This window comes from Phoca vitulina, unplaced genomic scaffold (genome assembly GCF_004348235.1).
Source record: "Phoca vitulina isolate PV1807 unplaced genomic scaffold, GSC_HSeal_1.0 scaffold40, whole genome shotgun sequence".
Classification (NCBI taxonomy): Eukaryota; Metazoa; Chordata; class Mammalia; order Carnivora; family Phocidae; genus Phoca; species Phoca vitulina.
In genome coordinates this window covers 11,147,917-11,166,743 of record NW_022589743.1, presented here as the reverse complement: position 1 = coordinate 11,166,743, position 18,827 = coordinate 11,147,917, and the positions used below count along the sequence as shown (strand labels likewise).

General features: G+C 48.9%; 1 protein-coding gene and 1 long non-coding RNA gene across 2 annotated transcripts; one reads left to right on the top strand and one right to left on the bottom strand.

Moving 5' to 3' along the window:
• The first annotated feature begins 3,027 nt into the window (after window positions 1-3,027).
• On the top strand, window positions 3,028-7,346 carry LOC116647426. The gene is made up of 2 exons (XR_004302335.1): window positions 3,028-3,981; window positions 4,035-7,346. It is a non-coding gene; the product is annotated as an uncharacterized LOC116647426 (long non-coding RNA).
• Window positions 6,965-14,272, bottom strand: DYNLL2 (dynein light chain LC8-type 2). Its single transcript, XM_032428811.1, has 3 exons — window positions 14,020-14,272; window positions 11,015-11,153; window positions 6,965-9,075 (listed from the first exon to the last, which is right to left on the bottom strand). Exons 2-3 carry the CDS (start codon window positions 11,144-11,146, stop codon window positions 8,938-8,940), a joined length of 270 nt encoding a protein of 89 aa, XP_032284702.1. The 5' UTR covers window positions 11,147-11,153; window positions 14,020-14,272; the 3' UTR covers window positions 6,965-8,937.
• Between the last annotated feature and the right edge of the window lie 4,555 nt (window positions 14,273-18,827).

Here is an 18,827-nt window from a genome sequence, read left to right as displayed (position 1 = left end):
TTATTCCAAAGGGAAGAATACTTTCTCCAGAAGACACAATGATTCTGTTGAATTGGAAGTTTGGACTGCCAGTTTGGGCTCTTCATATGCCTCTGAATCAACAGACCAAGGAGGGAGTTACTGTACTAGCTGAGGCGATTGATTCTGACTAGCAAGGGGAAATTGGGATTCTACTACATAATGGAGGTAAAGTATGTCTGGAATATAAGATAGCCCTTAAGGAATCCCTTGGTACTACCATGTCCTGTGATTAAAACCAATGGAAAATTGTAACAACCCAATTTTAGGCAAAACTTCTAACGGCACTTCAAGACACTCAAGAATGAAGGTTTGGGAGCATTGTGCTAGGAAAAGAACTATAACCAGCATTAAGGTGCTTGCTGAGGGCAAAGGAAATATGTAATAAGTAGGGGAAGAAGGTAGTTATAAATACCAGCTATGACTACCTGACCAATTGCAGAAATGGGGACTGTAATTATTATGATTATTTATTCCTTATTTTATTATAAATATATTTATTTTTGTGTATATGTTTTTTCTTCCCTCTCTTATCCCCCTTGTATTCTAACATAAAACATATTAATAATAGCTAACTTTAGGGGTGCTTGGGTGGCTCAGTCAGTTAAGTGTCAGCCTTTGGCTCAGGTCATGATCCCGGGGCCCTGGGATCTAGTCCCACGTTGGGCTCCCTGCTCAGCCGGGAGCCTGCTTTTCCCTCTGCTGCTCCCCCTGCTTGTGTGCTCTCTCGCTGTCACATAAAAAAATCTTAAAAATAAAAAAATAATAGCTAACTTTAAATTATTGAAGTTATAGGATTATCAAGGAGAAGAGTGAACATCACCCAGACTTTGCATCCTCTTCTGGGGAAAGGGTTAGCACATTTTCAGTTGTACACAGGATAATTGTATCACGTTAGGTGGAAGTATGACTTGTTATTAATTTTGAAATTAAGTACAGTTTAAGGAGATGCATATGGGTGCTGGGTTGACGAGATGTGGACTAAAATGATCAGTTTCATGTGATAACTTGGCTTGGCTCTAATACCTAGATATTCAACCAAATACTAATCTAGGTGTTACTGTGAAATTATTTTGTATATGTCATTAATATCTACAATCAGTTAACTTTATGTAAAGATTATCTCAGATAATCTGGGTGGACCAAGTTCCAATCAGTTGAAAGGCCTGAGGTTTCCCTGAAGAATTCTGTGAACTGCAGTGTCAGCTCCTGCCTGAGCTTCCAGCCTCACCTTCCTTACAGCCTGCATGAATATTCCAGAATTGCCTACCTGTCCCCGACAACTGAGTAAGCTAATTCCTGGTAATAAAGCAGATAGATTAGATAGGTAGATGGATAGATGGATAGATAGATGATAGATAGATAGATAGATAGATAGATAGATAGATAGATAGATAGATAGATAGATGATAGATAGATAGATAGATAGATAGATAGATAGATAGATCGATCGATCGAACAAATAGATAGCCTTCCTACTGGTTATGTTTCTCTGGTAGAACAGGTAAAAACCACCTAAAAAAAAAAATATTGCATCCCCAAGAGTCAGCTTGTTTTTGACCCAAAAGGGATTACCCAACATATTCATTAGGCATGATCCCCAGAACTCCCAGGCAAATCCCAGGAGTTCAAAAGATTATCCTGATGAAGGCATGAATTGGGCAGGTCAGGGCAGCACCCCTACAAGTGTTCTGTCTTTCAGGGCATGCCTTTGGACATCTTAGTCCATTCATGTTTATTAAACTATATGCAACATGTTGGAATATTGCATAGCCACTTAAAAATACACTTTTTATACACTGAAAGGGAACATAAAATCTCACATCATTAATTGCTCCTAAGGAGGGAAACCCAGTCAGTGCTGGGGGACTGACGTGGGAGGGAGAATTTTCACTTTCCTACCTTTGGAATATTGTTTTTGAAGATTTATTTATTTGAGAGAGAGACAGAGAGAGAGAGAGAGAGAGAGAGAGCAGGGGTGGCAGATGGGCAGAGGGAGAGACAGAATCCCAAGCAGACTCCCTGCTGAGCATGGAGCCCCGTGTCGGGGGCTGAGACCCTGAGATCACGACGTGAGCTGAAACCAAGAGTTGGATGCTTAACCAACTGAGCCACCCAGGAGTCCCTACCTTTGGAATATTGAATCATGTAAATGTATCATCTAGACTAGGGGTTGGCAAACTATGGTCCACATGTCAAATTTGACCCACTGCCTGTTTAAAGTTTTACTGAAACACATCCATGCTTATTGGTTTATATGTTGCTTATGGCAGCTTTCATGCTACAATGGCAGAGTTCAGCAGTTGTACAACCATATACATGATGTCATATGGCCCACAAAGCCTAAAATACTTACTGTCTGACCCTTTACAGAAAAAAATTGCCCATTTCAATCTAGATTTTAAAAAATAGAAAAGTAGGGGTGCCTGGGTGGCCCAGTCGTTAGGTGTCTGCCTTCGACTCAGGTCATGATCCCAGGGTCCTGGGATTGAGCCCCGCATTGGGCTCCCTGCTCGGCGGGAAGCCTGCTTCCCCCTCTCCCACTCCCCCTGCTTGTGTTCCTGCTCTATCTCTCTTTGTCAAATAAATTTAAAAAATCTTTAAAAAAAATAGAAAAGTAAATTGACATTAAAAAAAAATAAAAGGTGCCCCAAGAGAATTAAAAACATATACATGGGGGCGCCTGGGTGGCTCAGTTGGTTAAGCGACTGCCTTCAGCTCAGGTCATGATCCTGGAGTCCCAGGATCGAGTCCCGCATCGGGCTCCCTGCTCAGCAGGGAGTCTGCTTCTCCCTCTGACCCTCCCCCCTCTCATGTGCTCTCTCTCTCCCCTCATCCTCTCTCTCAAATAAATAAATAAAATCTTTAAAAAAAAAAAAAAAACATATACATGAATGTTTATAGCAGCACTATTCACAATAGCCAACAAGTGGAAATAAGCCAAATGTCCCTCAACAGATACATAAACAAAATGTGATATATTCATATGATGGAACATTACTTGGCCAGAAAAAAAGAATGAAGTACTGATAAATGCTACAACACAGATGAGCCTTGAAAACATTATAAGTGAAAGACACGAGACACAAAGGCCACATTAGTATGATTTCATTTATATGAATGTCCAGAATAGGCAAATTCAAAAAGACGGGAAGTAGATAAGCAGTTTCCAGGGGCTAGGGAGAAAGAGGAACGAGGAGTGACTACAAATGGGTGCAAAGTTTCTTTGGGGAGTGATAAAAACATCATGGAATTAGACAGTGGTGATGGTTGCACAACTCTGAATATGCTAAAAACCACTGAATTGGGGGCGGCTGGGGGGCTCAGTGCAGTCTGCTTCAGATTCTTTCCCCCTCTCCCTCTCCCCACTGGTGCACTCACTCTCCCTCTCTAAAATAAATAAAACCTTAAAAAAAAAAAAAAAAAAACCCAAACACTGAATTGTACACCATCACCAAATACAGGGTATTCCAGAGTTCAGTAGGGGGCTCAGCACCTAGTGATGAATTAGTCCCCTCTACCACCTCAAACTAGAATCAGAACTGGCCTGGGAGTCAGGAGACCAATTTCTACATCCCAGTTGTCCCCAACATCCATGTGACCTTAGTTAAGTTTCTTTCCCTGTCTGGTCCTTCATTTCCTTCTCTATAATATGGGTGCATTTGGACAGGGAGCAGGGAGGCTGGTGTGACAAGATGTGAGGGGGCATCTGAAGGACCTGACTCCCCAGAATCCTTTATTCTTTCCCCAAGCTTTCTTGTCACAGATCCTAATAATCAGTATCCTCCTCCTCATCACTTTCCAATTTCAAAGCACTTTCACGTACATGTCATTTAATCCTCATAACCACCCTTTGGGGTAGATAGGTATTATCCCCATTTTCAGATGAAGAAATTGAGTCTCAGAGAGAACTTGCCCAAGTTCATACAATAGTCAAGTGTTGGAGCTGGGACTCAACCCCAGGTCTTCTGATTCTAGATCCTGGGTTCTACCCACACTACCACACTCAACCCCAGGTCTTCTGATTCTAGATCCTGGGTTCTACCCACACTACCACACTCAACCCCAGGTCTTCTGATTCTAGATCCTGGGTTCTACCCACACTACCACACTGTCTTTGCATGTTTAGCCTCTCTCTGGAAACTCAAGAGAGCAATGTCTAGCAGCTTCACCACAAACACTATACACCTTTGGACAAAACAAGAGAAGAGAGGCACAGGGAACTGGGGTCCTCTTTGATCTCTTATGAACCTGTCTATCCTGGTACGGTAGCAGTCTAAGCAGAGGAGTATGCCTCTACGGCGGTGTGGACACCAAGCCCAGGACATCATAAAGATATACATACAGGTACACTTGACCTCTTCAACAGGTGACATAGCACCCTCCTTGTTACCAGGGTGGTAAGGAAGCTATACCTTTAGTTCAGGGGAGGCCGAAGAGGTCAGAATTCTGGGATTCTGTTCTCTAAGTCCACAAGATTTATTTACCCCTCTGGTGAGACCTCAAGGAAGGGGCAGCTCCTCAATCCTTAGCATATGGGAGGAGTGAGAAGGGAGGGACAGGGAACTATTCTCCCTGCCCTTGCCAAAGCTGAGCCCAGGAAAGGGAGTATCAGTGGAACCAGGGACTTGCTCCTGAGCTCAGAGAGCTGGGCCTCAACCTCAAGGATTATCAGTGAGACCACCGCTGCCAAACCCAGTTGAGCCCTAATGAGTCACAGTGCCTGGGCTCTAGAAACGCTACCAGCTACATGGGCTTTGGCAAGTCACTTGCCCTCTATGATTCAATTTGCTTCTCCAAAAATGTGGCTAATGACTGCTGGGTCTAGCTCAGAGGGGTGCTTGGAGGTTTCCAGGACATAAACAAACTGAAATGTTTTAAAATGTACTTTATGAACACATGCTTTCATTCTTCCATAGCTGGCAAGAGGAGTGACCCACTCACTCCTTCCAGGCAGCAGGAAATTACACACAGGTTGGGCAGCAAGAGGGCACCAAGCCAGACAGAGTCTCTTCAGGAAAGGCTGGGCTGCCCTGAGGTAGAGGGGCTGCCCAAGCTCGCTTACACTCTTCCTTTTTCATTTGACCAACCAACATTTATCAAGCATTTACTACAGGACAAGTGCTGTTCTGTGTGAAGATAAGGCAGCGAAGGAAAGAGAAAATGGCCCTGTCACAGAGTTTATATTCTAGTTGTGGGAGACCAACAAGTAAACAGCGAACAAGTAAAACAGCAAAAATGTCAAACATTGGCAGGTTCTGTGCTGAATTGAACTGGGTAAGGTTAGTAGTGGTGGTAGGGAGGCGCTATTTCATACAGGGTAACAGGATGTCTGAGTAAAGAGATGAAGGAAGTGAGAGGACAGTCTGGGGGACAGCCACACCTTAGGTCTAGGCTAGTGGACACAACTTCTGGAGAGAGACACACACATCCATAGCAAGAGAGACAACTCCCTACCATGCTGGTCCCGTTTGCTCCCCTTGGATTTATTCTCCACTCTTTTCTGCTCTGTTGCCTCCAGATTGCATCCCTGGGTCAGCCTTGCCATCTGCCTTTCAGTTATGTTTAGCCAAAGGCCCCAGGAGATTGAAGAGGATAAAAGAGAGGTAGGCTATGGACAATCCCACTCTCTTTGCCTGGCCCCAGTTCTGACAGTGGCTGCATTCCTCTATACCACAATGTCCATCTGCCTTCCACAGCTCCTTCTGGAACCCATCCCCAGAAAGCCTTGCAGGATTAGCCTTCCAGATGTGCAGGTGTACCTACCTGCGAAGGGATATGTTGTCCATGGATACCAGCTGGATGGCCTCTCTCACCAGGGCAGGAAGGGGCGTTTGGGCGCTAGAGATACCCGTCACAGACAAAATGTGAACCACGGCCTCACTCCCATCCCTCAATGCTCCAGCTCTATCAAATTATTCATACCAGCAAAAGCAGGAACAGAATTTGGGGGTTCTAGAGTCCCTTAGGACCTCACTGCCCCAGAGGTAGAACCCTCTCCAAGATCCAGCCCAACTTCCCACCTGAAGGAATTCAATCTACCTACCTCCAACAATCAATAGCTCATTACCCAATTTATTTCCTTGATTATACATTTATCACTATTGGAAAAAGCTCAATGTGTAGGCCTGCTCTACCTGATTAGACTACGTATGCCATCGAAGCACAGAATTTATCTTGCTCTGTGTGACAGCATCCTAGGCTCAAGCACACAAAACTCAGTACATGTTTTGCATCAGGGGCAACGGAAAGGAGTACAAAGCACCTCTGCTCCCTGACACTTCCACAACCGCTTGGCATCAGGGGTGGGCAGATACTCTCGGAAGTATTGCCCATCTCTTCAGGTGTGTGGGGGCAGGAGCCCCCAAGTGGGACAACCAGGATAATGCAGGAGCCAGAGAATCACTCAGGTTCCAAGTGTTTCCACCTTTCTAAAGATCCCCCACTTCTCCATTTCTAAGTGGCTAGAGCCACTTAGCTGATAGGGTACAGGCCTCAGGGAAGCACAGAAGGAAGAGTAGGAGAGCTACGAGCTCCTTGGCCATAGGAGGGCTTGGCCAAAGGTTCTAAGAAGCTAAGCTCCTCCAGGTCTAAGACAGCAGCTGGAAAACTGCCATCTGGACCTGCGGCTGGTAAACAGGGAAGGCAACATGTGCTGTAGCAAAAACCCCAAATGTGGCTCAGCTGGCCATCTCCAACAAGGGACCTAGAAAGCCTTGTGGGTGAGTACTGCTGGCTAATTTTCCCAGTTAAGGGGCCTCAGACTAGACCCTACAAATAAGACCTGATTCAAGCCCATCAGTCTCTCTTTGCCTGATCTTCTCTCTTCAGCCCCCATTCCACTCCACCCTAGATACCCTCTACGCCCACCCATGTGTGGCACCACTGTCACCAGGGCAGCCTTTTGGACTCCCCTCCCCCCCCAAAAAACCCAAACAGCTCAGAAGTGCATCAATCGACCTTTAATGTCCAAAAGAGGCATGGATGCAGAGCATAGGAGATGTGGTGGGGTCTCAGCCCCTGCTCCAGAAATGAGGGAGAGATGAACACAAACCAGACATTTCCAACTGGCCACACAAGTCTGGGAAGGCAGGGGGAAACACAGATTTGGACATTCATAGAAAAATAAAACCTAAAACCAAGCACTCAATCTTGTGCCCACTGAAGGGTTTGATATAGGGAACTCACTCACCATCCCAGTAACCACCCTCCCCTGTCAGCATCAAAAAGAAAGCTCGGCACACACTAAAGGCTTGGGGAGGGGGAATTCTCCTGCCTCCCCACCAGCCCCAAGATGGACTCAGAGGGAAAAAAAAAAAAGAAAAGAAAAGAAGAAAGAATGAGCTGGATCCCAACCACCCTCCTCCCACAGTGCCAACCCTACAATGAGAGTTTTAGATGCGATTTACAAGAATCAGCAGCTCAGTCAGCAATGACCCTCCCACCCCCATCCCTGTTTGATCAACAGACAAGATATCCCCCTGCACTCTCCTTGGAATCTCCTCCCACTAGCGGCCCTGCTCATCTCCTGATACCTGGCTTCACCACTGCAAGACTAATCCCCTCCAAAGTTCCTCCAAAGGTCCTTGCAGCCCTTTATCACTTCCATCCCCACCTCCCATAAGGACTGCAACCACCCACAAAGTCACTTTCCGTCTCCACTAAGAACCAGTTCCAGGGCAGATGGCATCATGGCCATCTCCTCATGGGCTATCCTCCCAAAGCCTTTTGGGGAACAGACAGCCATAGGGCAAGCAGTGTCTGGGCCAGATGGCCTGGGGGGGTGGGTTGACAACAGTCTTCACCCCCAAAACAGACACCCCCAAAGGTTTTTAACATAAAGGCCCAATTAGAACTAACCGTGCAGCCTATCTACCCATACACCCTAGAGATTCCACACTGTCCTGCCCCTCCCTCCCCTCTACCCCAAACCAAGACACACACGCACACACACATACACACACATATACACAAAGGAGAATCAAGGGAGACATTGATTTGGTTTGATTGCTAAGACTTAACTAAGGAACTACAGTCACCAGAAATTCCCTTGCCAGCCAACTAACAGGGGCTGCTCTAAGAGAACTTCAGAGGAATGAGAAAACCAAGGGCTAAGCAGGGAGCAGACAGAAGGAGAGAAGAATGAATAGAAGAAAAATCAAGCTTCAAGCTAATCCTACCCCCAACATCCTCCTAGCATGAGCTCTGGCAGGAAGAACAGAAGAAGGTAATCCACAAAGACACAGCCCTTACTTAGAAACTCTTCTGACAAAGACAGCAAGACAAGTCTGCTCCCCACTCCCACACACCACAGACAAACACGTCTCAGGGCCCCTCAAAGAATCCACCCCCCACCCCACCCTCTGCCCCAAGCCGTGGAATCACAGTTCAGTGGAATATTCTCCCTGGTACTAGATCAATCCCCCTAGCCTCCTTCCTATCCCTCTCTCCTTGCCAAGCCTTATGCTGCCCCCAGCAGCCTCCCCGGCCCTAGCAAAGCAGCACCCACCACCAGGAGGAGGTGGCTGCACAGTTTGAGTCCCGCCTCCAGAAACCGACTGGTCTCCCCTGCCCTCCTAGTCTTACAGGCTTCGTGAGGGCTTTTTTTTTTTTTTTTTAATGTAGGGAGAGAAAGAGAAGAGGGAGGGGTGGGAGAGATTTCCTAGTGCAATACAACCAAAGAAAAGATTTTAAAGTCTTGAAAAATAAACATAAAGCAGCCTTCTTCCCCAGGCAACTAAACAGAAAGAAGTTTGGTTTTGTTTACTGCGACATACACATGAAATCGAGTATACAGTCCATGCAGTAGCACAGCCATTGGAGAGGACATCCTGATGCTGGCCCCGGTGCAAAACAGTCCCAGCAACGCCGCCTGCCTGCCATCGCTGCCGCCGCCACGGACACCTCCACTGCGGCCTCCTAGCCGGACTTGAACAGGAGGATTGCAACTTGACCCAAGTAAAAATAGATGAAGTGCTTTGTCTCGTGTGTAACATAGCTGCCAAAATTTCGGCCCACGATACAATGCCAGGTCGGGTTATATTTCTTGTCAAATTCCTAAAAGAAGAATAAAAGGGAGAGAAGAAAGGTGATTAGGACAGCTGGAAGATGAGAATCGGAATAGGAATCTAATTTAGTTCTCACCCCCCACCCCACCCCTAGCCCACGGCCTCAGCTCCCCAAACCTCAGGAGCTCAGGTTAAGGCTGGCTAGGACAGTCCTTCCTTCATTAATAATGGAACACCGCAAAGGCTCCGGTATTTCTCTCTAGCACTTTACACCCCGATCATCTCTCCTCCTCCTCCTAGCTACCCTACTCCATCCTGTGATTCTTTAGCAAAGGAGTCAGGAAAGCCCAGGGCATGAGAGACCACTCCAGTGTCACACAGCATGAGGAAAGCAGAGGAGAGCCTCCCTGACTTGCCACCTGCTGCCTCCCACATTACTAAGCCAGCATTTCCAAATGCCACGAACCCAGACCCTAGAGCCAAACGTCAGGAGTACCAGGAAGCAGTTCTTTGTAAGTCAACATTAAAGGCACTCCTGTGTGCCAGGTACTGTGTGGGCTGTAAGCAGCAGAATAAGGACATCGGCCATGAGATCAAGGCAATTCCCTCGCTTCCCTCAGGGGCACAAGTTCAGCATCAAAGCAACCTAGGAAATCCTTATGACCTAATCAGACAGGCAGTTCCCAGTCACTCCACAGATCCAGCAGGAAACAGATGGCTCAGGAGATGTACCCCGCCATGCAAGAGACCTCCACCATGGACCCAGCAAAGCTTCCAACCCTGGGACTGTCCCCCAGGTTCTTAACTTACAACTTGTTTGGCCTCCTCACTGCCCCCTACACCAAGGGACTCCAAGAGGTATTAGGGAACAGTGGAAAGGGGATGGGTCACCACATCCAGCCCTAATGCAGACTCTGTAACATAGGAGAGCCCTAGTCACTTCCCTGGTTCTCATTTTCCCCATCAGCAAAACAAAGAAGCTAGGCCAGATATAATCTAAGGATTCTCCTGACTCAGAGTCCATGATTCTGGATCCTCCTCCCTGTACAGGACAGATAAGGCATCACTCAGCAAGGAGCCGGCACCCCCAGCTGGTTCTTCACCCACTGGCTCCTTATACAGATAGTCTCTCAGGACTCGAGTTTCCTCTTCTCATCCCACCCTGCCTAAGTAGGAAAGCAGAAGTCTGTAAAACTTAAGGATGCCCTACCACCTCTATGGACCAGAAAACCACTACACTTAGGCATCCCTTTTGGGATACTAGGGCTGAAAACATCAAAGACTGGGATTATGACACTAGTAGACATGGATTCTGACTGGGAATCAGAGGCCCTGGTACCATTTCTCACTTCTAGCTCAGCGGCTTCCTGTGTTAACCATATTCATTCACCCATTCGCTCAGAAATTTTTCAGGGACTAAACCTATTACCCCAATATTGCTCACCCATTTTTAGCAAATTATATATTCAAGCCCACCCTTTTCTTAAGAAGGTGAGGAGAAGGAGATGATATAGTACCTGAGTCCTTTTCAAGAGAAAGAAAACTTCCTATATGATAGGGATTATTATAGGGATACCCCACTTTAAATGATGCAGTTCCTTGAAAAATTTGTATATGATCTTATATTAGCTGTTCAATTATCCTTGATCTATATTTTGAATAGTTCTGAACTGAGCCAGTTACATTTGATCCTAAGCTTCTCTCCCCAATGCCTTGCAGTCACATAATTATCTATAAACACACACACACACACACACACACACACACAGACACACACATAAGCACACCTCAGCAGAGTTCCTATTAAGAACTCCTAAGGTGAATGCTTTGGCAAGAATCACTCCCTAATTTGTCTGCTTTGCAAGCTCGTGGGTTTTGTTTGCATGGACTATACCTGCTTTCCTAAGCCCTCAGTTCAGATCTCCCTGGGGCACAGCTCAGATGCCCATCCCTACCCCTAGCCAATAGCCACAGCATTCTTGGTGCACCTTCTTGATATAGGCAGCAATGTCCTTCTCTATGTTGTACTTCTCCATAGCCTGCGTGGCGCAGTCAACAGCATCCTGTTGCATGTCCTCAGACATGTCTGCGTTCTTGATCACTGCCTTCCGGTCAGACATCGTGACACTGCAGAAGAAGCAGAGAGGTCAAACTGACAACCCCATGCTCTAAGCAATGAACATTAGCAGCTGAGGGTGGGGCCTCAGTGGGGGAACAGAGTACAGAAGGTGATGACAACAGAAAACACAGACATGAGGCATTATTAGAAGAGGGAGGTCCTAAGCTTTTAGCAAAGACCTGGTCCCCAAACCTGAGAAATACAAGGTAGATAAGAAAAAAAGACATAATAAGCCATCAATTTTTATCATTTGTAAAATAAAGTTTTTCCAACTCTAAATTTATCTCTGATATTTTAAATAGCACCAATTGCCAAGATATTACAATATATCACCTACTAGCTGTGTCCTTGGGCAAGTTACCCTTTGTGCTTTCATACCATCATCTTGAAATGGAGACTTCAGGGTTACTGAGGGCAAACCAGGTGGCATTAACACCTGAACACTATAAGCCCTTGATTTAATGACCATTATTGCATCATTGGTAACACAGTGGAAAAAAGATGGACTAGAATCAGTAGGCCTGACTTCTGGTCCTGACTGAACTCTTGCAGTCTTGGACAAGTCACTCAGCCTTACTGCATTCATTACTTCCATTTTAGCAATGAAGATAGCTCTCTACCAGGGGTTGTTGTAAGGATTAAGGTTCTATGAGAACATCTGCAAACAAGGAGCCTACACTGGGGTCTGTTGGCCAGATTCAGCCCACCACCTGTTTCTGTAAAGTTTTACAGAACAGTCAACAATGGCAGAGTTGAGTAGTTGCAAGACAATGCAAGGCCTGTAAAGCCTAAAATATTTACTATCTGGCCTTTCACAGAAAAAGGTTGTCAATGCCCAGCAGTGACAGAGATAACAAAAGGTGAGGAATTATTTTAACAGCCCCGTTTCCTATCCCTGCTATCTAAGCCTTGGCATTCACATCCTACAGCAACCAGAATTCTGGGGTAGACCTTGCATGGTCCGTTCCTGGGATGACAGGAATCCCAAGAAGGCTGGTCAGAACCTGCCTGGCAGTCTATAGCATGTGAGTGCTTTGCGTGAACAGAAGAGACGAGATGCAAAAACCAATCCTCTGTCCTTGACCACAGTCCCATCACACTGATCCCCCATACCCCCCCCAAAAAAGAGGACTCTGTCACCCAGCTCAGTAGACAAAAGATGTCGTCATTCCAGCCCTGTCTGATATTAAGGCTACACAGGAGGCCTCCCTGCTCAAGGAGAGATCCCTGGTATCATTCCAGGCCACCCTGATCTCTGCGTCCACACTAGCCTGTGTGCTGGGTGGACTGAAAGGGAAGCAGAACTCATGATTACTCCTTTAGCCTGCACCAGATGCAAAGGAAGCATACATGCCAGCTGCCAGCCACACAGCCCTTGACCGCACCCAAGGCACCTGAAACTAAACGGCGGGTTCTATTTCAGCAGAGACTGGAAGAGGAAAGGGTTAGCGGACCAGCAAAATCCGACCCCACACCCTTCGAGGAAAAGTCAGAGCTTCAAGGAGTATGTGAGCACCACCAGGTGCTGAGGAAAAGGTCAGGAGAACCCTGTTCAAGGCCTGACTAGCTAGCTACATGACCTTGGGCAAAGCAACATTCTTCATTTTAAAAACCGATGGTTGAAATAAGATAAACGGGGAAACTTCAATGAGTTTGAACAGATATACAACAGCAGAAGAGGAAGAATGTTCTGATTATTACAAGGCTCTTTGTATTTGAAGAAAACTAGTGTCACCTGGTGGCCTATTCCAGGTTACCACTCAGAAGGGGGCACTGTTTACAAACGCAAGGGTGGGGGTGGGGCCTGGTTAGAGGCTGGGAAGTTAAAGCATGAAATTGGCACCGGTTTTCCCAGCAAGCTCACCTGCTCCGCCGCCTCATCCCCAAAGTCCAAAGGAACAACTTTGTCACAGTAACTAAAAGCCACCTTACTCTCTAGTAGCAGAGAGCCTGCGGTTACATAACATCGGTCTTGTGACTACAATGCTACGATTCTTCACCCCTGGCCCCCCAGGCGTCTGAGGGGTGAGGCCTAGCCCCAACCTGCCCTGTCCAAGGTGCCAGTGAGAAAAGGATAAGGAGGTGCCCGGCCTACCCACCTCCCTCCTGGGACAAAAAAGCAAGGAACCTGGGCCTCCGGCAGAAAGATGACCAGAAGGCCCCAGGCCAGCTCCTCAGTTAAAAGCCAGGGGCTCTCTGGAAAAGCGAAGAAGGCACTCCAGGACAGCTCTCCATCCCCTATGCCCGGTCTTGCGACAGGAAAGGCCAAGTCTCCGAAAGACCTGGACCACCCTCCCCAGCCCCCAACACACACAAATGCTGGTATTCCCTCCCCTGAGATCTCCAAGGGGGCTTATCCCTCCACCACGCCATCCTCCGGAGAGCTGCGGCCCCCAAAGGCCAGCACCTCGGGCATGAGAAAGCATCCTCCCCCCAACCTCCGCCCCGGCCGGTCAGCCGCCCTCCCCCGCCCGGCCTGGAGCAGCGCCGGAGTGACTGGGCGTCCTCGCTGCAGGAAGGACGCCCCAGAGGGTGGCGGCGGCAGGAGGCGCCGCGTCACGCCCGAGCCCTCTCCACCCCCTCTCCCTCGGCCCCGAACACCAGAGGCCTCCACGCAGCGCAGGGAGACTCCCGGGAGTGCGGGGGGGGGGGGCGCGGGGAGGAGGCGGGGAGCCTAACCTCCGCAGCCCGGGGCCTCCGGCCGCGCCCGAGGGTCGCGAGGGCACAGGGTGGCGCAGCCCCGGGAAGGAGGGGCGCCGAGGGCGTCACGCCGAGGCCAGCTCTGCTCCGGGCCTCGGGGCTGGGCCCCGCGCGTGGGGCTGCACGCGACGGGCGCGGGCCGCCGCCCGGGGGACGCCCCCACCGACCGCTCACCTTCACGGAGGCTAGTCCGCGCGGGGCCCCGGGGGAGCAGCGATGGCCTGAGGCAGGGCGCGGGCAGGGGCGGTGTCCCCTCGGCTCCTCCTGCAGCAGCAGCAGCCGCCGCCGCGGTCTCCGGCTCCCGCGGTCCCGGGCCGATCGCTCGCCGCCGCCGTCCGCCCTTCGAGCTTCCCCGGCCGCCCGCGCTCCGCCTCGCGCCCGCCGGCCCGCCCGCCTGCTCCTCGCTGGCGCCTCGCTGCTCCGCTCCGCTCTGCCGCTGAGCACTGCCGACGCGCGGCCCCCCCTGAAATAGCGCCCCGCCCCCGCCCCCCCGCCGCGCGCGCCGCCGTCCGCGCTCCCCATTGGCTGCGCCCGCCCGGCCCCGCACTGCGGGCTTCTCCCCGCGCCGCTCTCGCCCCACATCTTGTTTCCTCCCACAATGCCTCGGGGCGGAGGGAGGGGGAGCGGGGAAGGGTGGGGGGAGGGAGATGGGGCCTTAAGAAGAGAAAGAAGAATGCAGACCCCTCCACCCAGGGCTAGGAGGCAGGCCTAAACAGGAATAAGGAGGCGAGGCTTAGAGAGAGGGAGGGGTGTAAAGACCCCAATGCCAAGAAGAATAAAGGGAGAGAGAGGGATGGAGATTTCAGACCCTGGGAGCAGATGGGGAAGGGGTAGAGATCCTAACCTGAGGAAGAGGAAGGGAAAGGAGGTGAAGTCATCAGCCTCAGAGGAAAAGACAGGACACCCCTTCCCTCCCCCCAGATCTGTAGGAGGGAGAGGAACAGCCAGCTCTACCGAGAGGTAAAGGCATAAACAGCCCCAGGGCTCCCCTTCCCTTATATTCAGGAAAAGTCCCTTCACCACAGCAGCTCAGCCTTTGTTCCCGAGTCTCAAGGCCACGGGACCTCAACTCCCAGCTGGAGCCCCAGCTGCTGTTTATCATCAAGAGCAATATGGACGCAGACCCTAAGCACAGTTGTGAGAAGGGAGGTTGGTCTTTGGCACGCAGGCTCCTGGGGTAGAGGTGAGAGGAAGCCATTTCTGGTCGGTCAAGACCTGACGGGGAGTGCATAGAACCCCCGAGAGGAGCGAACCGTAGTCTGGCAGAGCTGTGAGGAAACTTAAAAGTCAGCCCATCCATATTCCTCACCTTCTAGAGGAGAGAACCAAAGCACAGAGCGGGCAGAGCCCTCCCCAGATCACCACAGGTCAGGCCTGGTTCTGGGCTTCTAGGCTGAAAAGTGGTGCTTCTAGGCAGCGGCCGCTCTGGTGGCTGAAGAGGCTCTCTGTGGGAGTGTGTGAACTTTGGGAGAGAGGGCCTGCCCTCCACTCCACCCCACACGCCTCCAGAGAACAGGATAAGTCTGCCTTTATCTTCCCCTCTGTTTCACAAAGGAAGTGTCTACCTAAGGGGGTGGTGAGAATCTTTATAGGGAGCCACGCATTTGGGCCACACAGTGAGGATTAAGAAGCTCCCCTTCCCATCATTTTCCCTTCACTGCCCCAAACTTTGGTCAGGAAGTCAGACTTGCTCTGGCCCTGGTCTGCTCTGGTGTGGAGCATTATAATTTAATATTCATTATGTGTCAGGGGAAACCTGGAAAATCATGCCCTCCCACTTCTGCTTTCCACAGCTCTGTCATCTCCCAGCCTCAGTTGGCATTCCAGAGAAACAGACAAGGCCTGGTGTATCCCCTCACACCCAGGGTATTCTGATGTCAGCCTCTGTGTGAATGAATGGGGGGCGGGGCACATGTGGGTGAGAGGGAGGAGATGAAGAAGGATACTTGATCGCCTTAAGGCTTGTGGAGAGCTGATTTCATGGACTACTGGGAAGAGAACTTGTACCCTCTTTCTCCAGTGGTCATTAGCTTCCAGCCCCTTCTATGGCCTGAAGGTCAGAACTGCCATGTATGGTTGTGCAGGTTGTTCACTATACAATGGCATTCAGCCTAAAGAGCAAGTGGGGGCTAAAATATAGCCTGCACTTCACTTGCTAAGCTGTGTGCCCTGGTACAGGCCAGTGTTCACCCAAAAGACGCATACTTTTTTTTTCAAGTGTGCATAAAGGTGACTGAACTAGTGGTGGCCCTTCCAAGGCCATACTGCTGGCATATAAATCCTCCCTCTCCCTGGCCCCATTGCCTAGAGTAGCAAATGTTTGGTCATTTCCAGTCCTGGGAGATGGTGGGGTGGAGGTAAGGGCACAGAGAACTTCAACTCACAGGAGTCAGAACGAAGGCTTTGACTTTTAAGAAATGTGGGTGTCAGCGTGTGTGTGAAATATGTGTGAGAAAGACTTAAGGCTCTGGGATGTCAGGAAGACTTGCTAATAATAGTATGGTTTATAGATAATAATTAATATTTATAGAGCCCTCACTCTGTGCCAGGCTCTAGTCTAATTGTTTTCAATGTATTGTTGCATTTAAATCTGGAACAATCGCAGTGAATAAGTATTACTATCTTCCTGTTCAGATGTGGAACCTGCCTCTTAGAGAAGTTCAGTAACTTGCCCAGGATTACCCTGCTTTTGTCAATGCAAGTGTCAGCCCCAGGCTCTCTGTTCCCAGGGCCTATACTCTTAGCCATTCCTCTATCCCACCTCCTAACAGAGAAAGGAAAAAAGTGTAAACCGGGGGGTTGGCTCTCTACCTGAATTATACCAGCATTTTGTAAACTTACCTGATTCTGAAGCCCTTTTTGATCCAAACATTTATTAACCTCTCCAGGAACTACTATTCCACAGGACACAGTTAGGGAAACGTGCTATAGTAATTACGGCTATTTATGAGAAATGCTTACTGTTTAGGGTAATCACTCTGCAACGTAATAACTGTTGTCATTAATATGTCGGCTTAACTTGGCAGACCTTTTTATTTGATGCCACTACACACCCGTGATTGCCCAGTTATCTGTTGCCCAGATGGCAGAACCATGTCTTCAGATTTAAAAATCAGAGGGAACTTTCGTTCTTGTCTTCTCTGCAGGCTCCTTACCCTCCCCCTCCTTCTTTAAACTAAGAGTTCCCCAGGGCACTGTGCTTTGGTGACTGTTCAACTTGAGTAGTTTCATCCACATTCATGGTTTTTTACCATAATCTGAGTCCTGATGGCCCCCCCTAATTCTCAGCGCTCTTTACTGTGGGTGTCCCACAGACTCCTCAGACTCTTCAGGTACATGCGTATAAAGCCTGGTCATTAGGAGCATTGGCCCTGGAGCCAGAATGCCTGGATTTGAACCTCTTTCCCCCACTCTACCAGCTGTGCAGAACTGGTCAAGCTATTCATCATCTCAAAATTTCATTTTCCTCATGTATAAATCAAGAATAATACCTATTTCATAGTTATGAGAAAATGCATTAAAAACTCTTGGCATGATGCCTGGTCCACAGAAGTGACTAATAAACGTTAGCCATCGTCAACATTTCTTTTCCAGACTTGTTTCCCTTCCTTGTATTTCTTACCTCAGTTCATGGCCCCATTATCCACCCAGGGACCAAGTCAAAAACCTGTGAACCCCCTCACCCACCCCATGTCTGTCATCACTCAGCTCTTGACGATTTTTCCAGCCCCCATCCCCTTTCATTGTGAATACCCTGCATGGGGAACTCATCATCTCTTCTAGTTGGTTCCCGGCCTGCAATCCTGGCGGCTCCTCCCCAATCCACACAGAGTGATCTATCTAAAATGCAAATCTCCCAGGCACTTCCCTCTTCTCTGCACAGAAAAAAAAAGACTGCTCTTTCCCATAACTTACCTCCCCCATCTCACCCTCCACATCTCCCCACCCCACCTTCTCTCCCCACACTTCCCATCTCCCTCTTTGTGCTCTAGTAACACCCAGCTACTGCCTGTGGTTTCCCCCACACCCAGATTCCACACCTTTGTTCATGTGGTTCCCTTGCCTGTGTGGTTTGTGGCTTTCTTTGCTGGCTGACTCCTTGGTTTGAGTGTCCTCTCTGAAGCCTGCCTGAATCCCAGGTGTTCATCACTAACCACCTTCTAGTAAACTTGTGAGGCTTAAGTTTGTCTGTACTTCCTTGCAGACAGGGATTACATCTTATTTATGTGTGGGCTGTAGAACCTAGCACAGTTCTCGGAACATGGGAAGTTCTCTGTCAGTATTGGTTATCAGGGTAGGACCTGTGGGACTCCCACAGTGGAGAGGTCAGGACTTAGGGGGTCACCAGGGCCCACATGGTGATAAAAACCATGAATGTGGATGAAACTACTGCATGGATGAAAAATATGAATTAGGACACTTCATCCCTTCCTCCACCCAAACAACCGCGTTAGGGTTCTCCTGTCCCTTTCTCTAGAACCAGCAACACCTGCTATTTACACTGGGGCCTTCCTGCCCAGAACAAGTTGCTAGCTAAGGTAAATCATTGTCAGTGCTGGGAACGCCCAGGCCTGACTTGTGAATGGTTTTATACTCCTTATACTACCTGCTGGGTAGTTGGCTGATAATCCTGACCCTTACGGGTAAAGACAATCAAAGGCTCTCCACCCCAGTTGACCGGGTCACCCAGAAGAAAGCATGGCAATGACAAAAGTCATTTCACCAAGCCCTTCAGCTGTTGGCTTGCTTCAAAGACTCCAAAAAGATGGAGAAGGGTGGGAATATACCTGTGTCATATACCCTGACACTTGGTGAATGCAAACCCTGGTGCCAGTCCCCTCTGCCAAGTCCCCAGTGGGGAAAAAAAAAAAAGAAAGGAAGAAAGCAATATGACAAGAACTACTGGAATCTGTCCCAATTCCTCACTGATTTCTTGAGTGGCCTTGCAAAACATACTTTCCTAGGCAAGCATTTACCAAGCC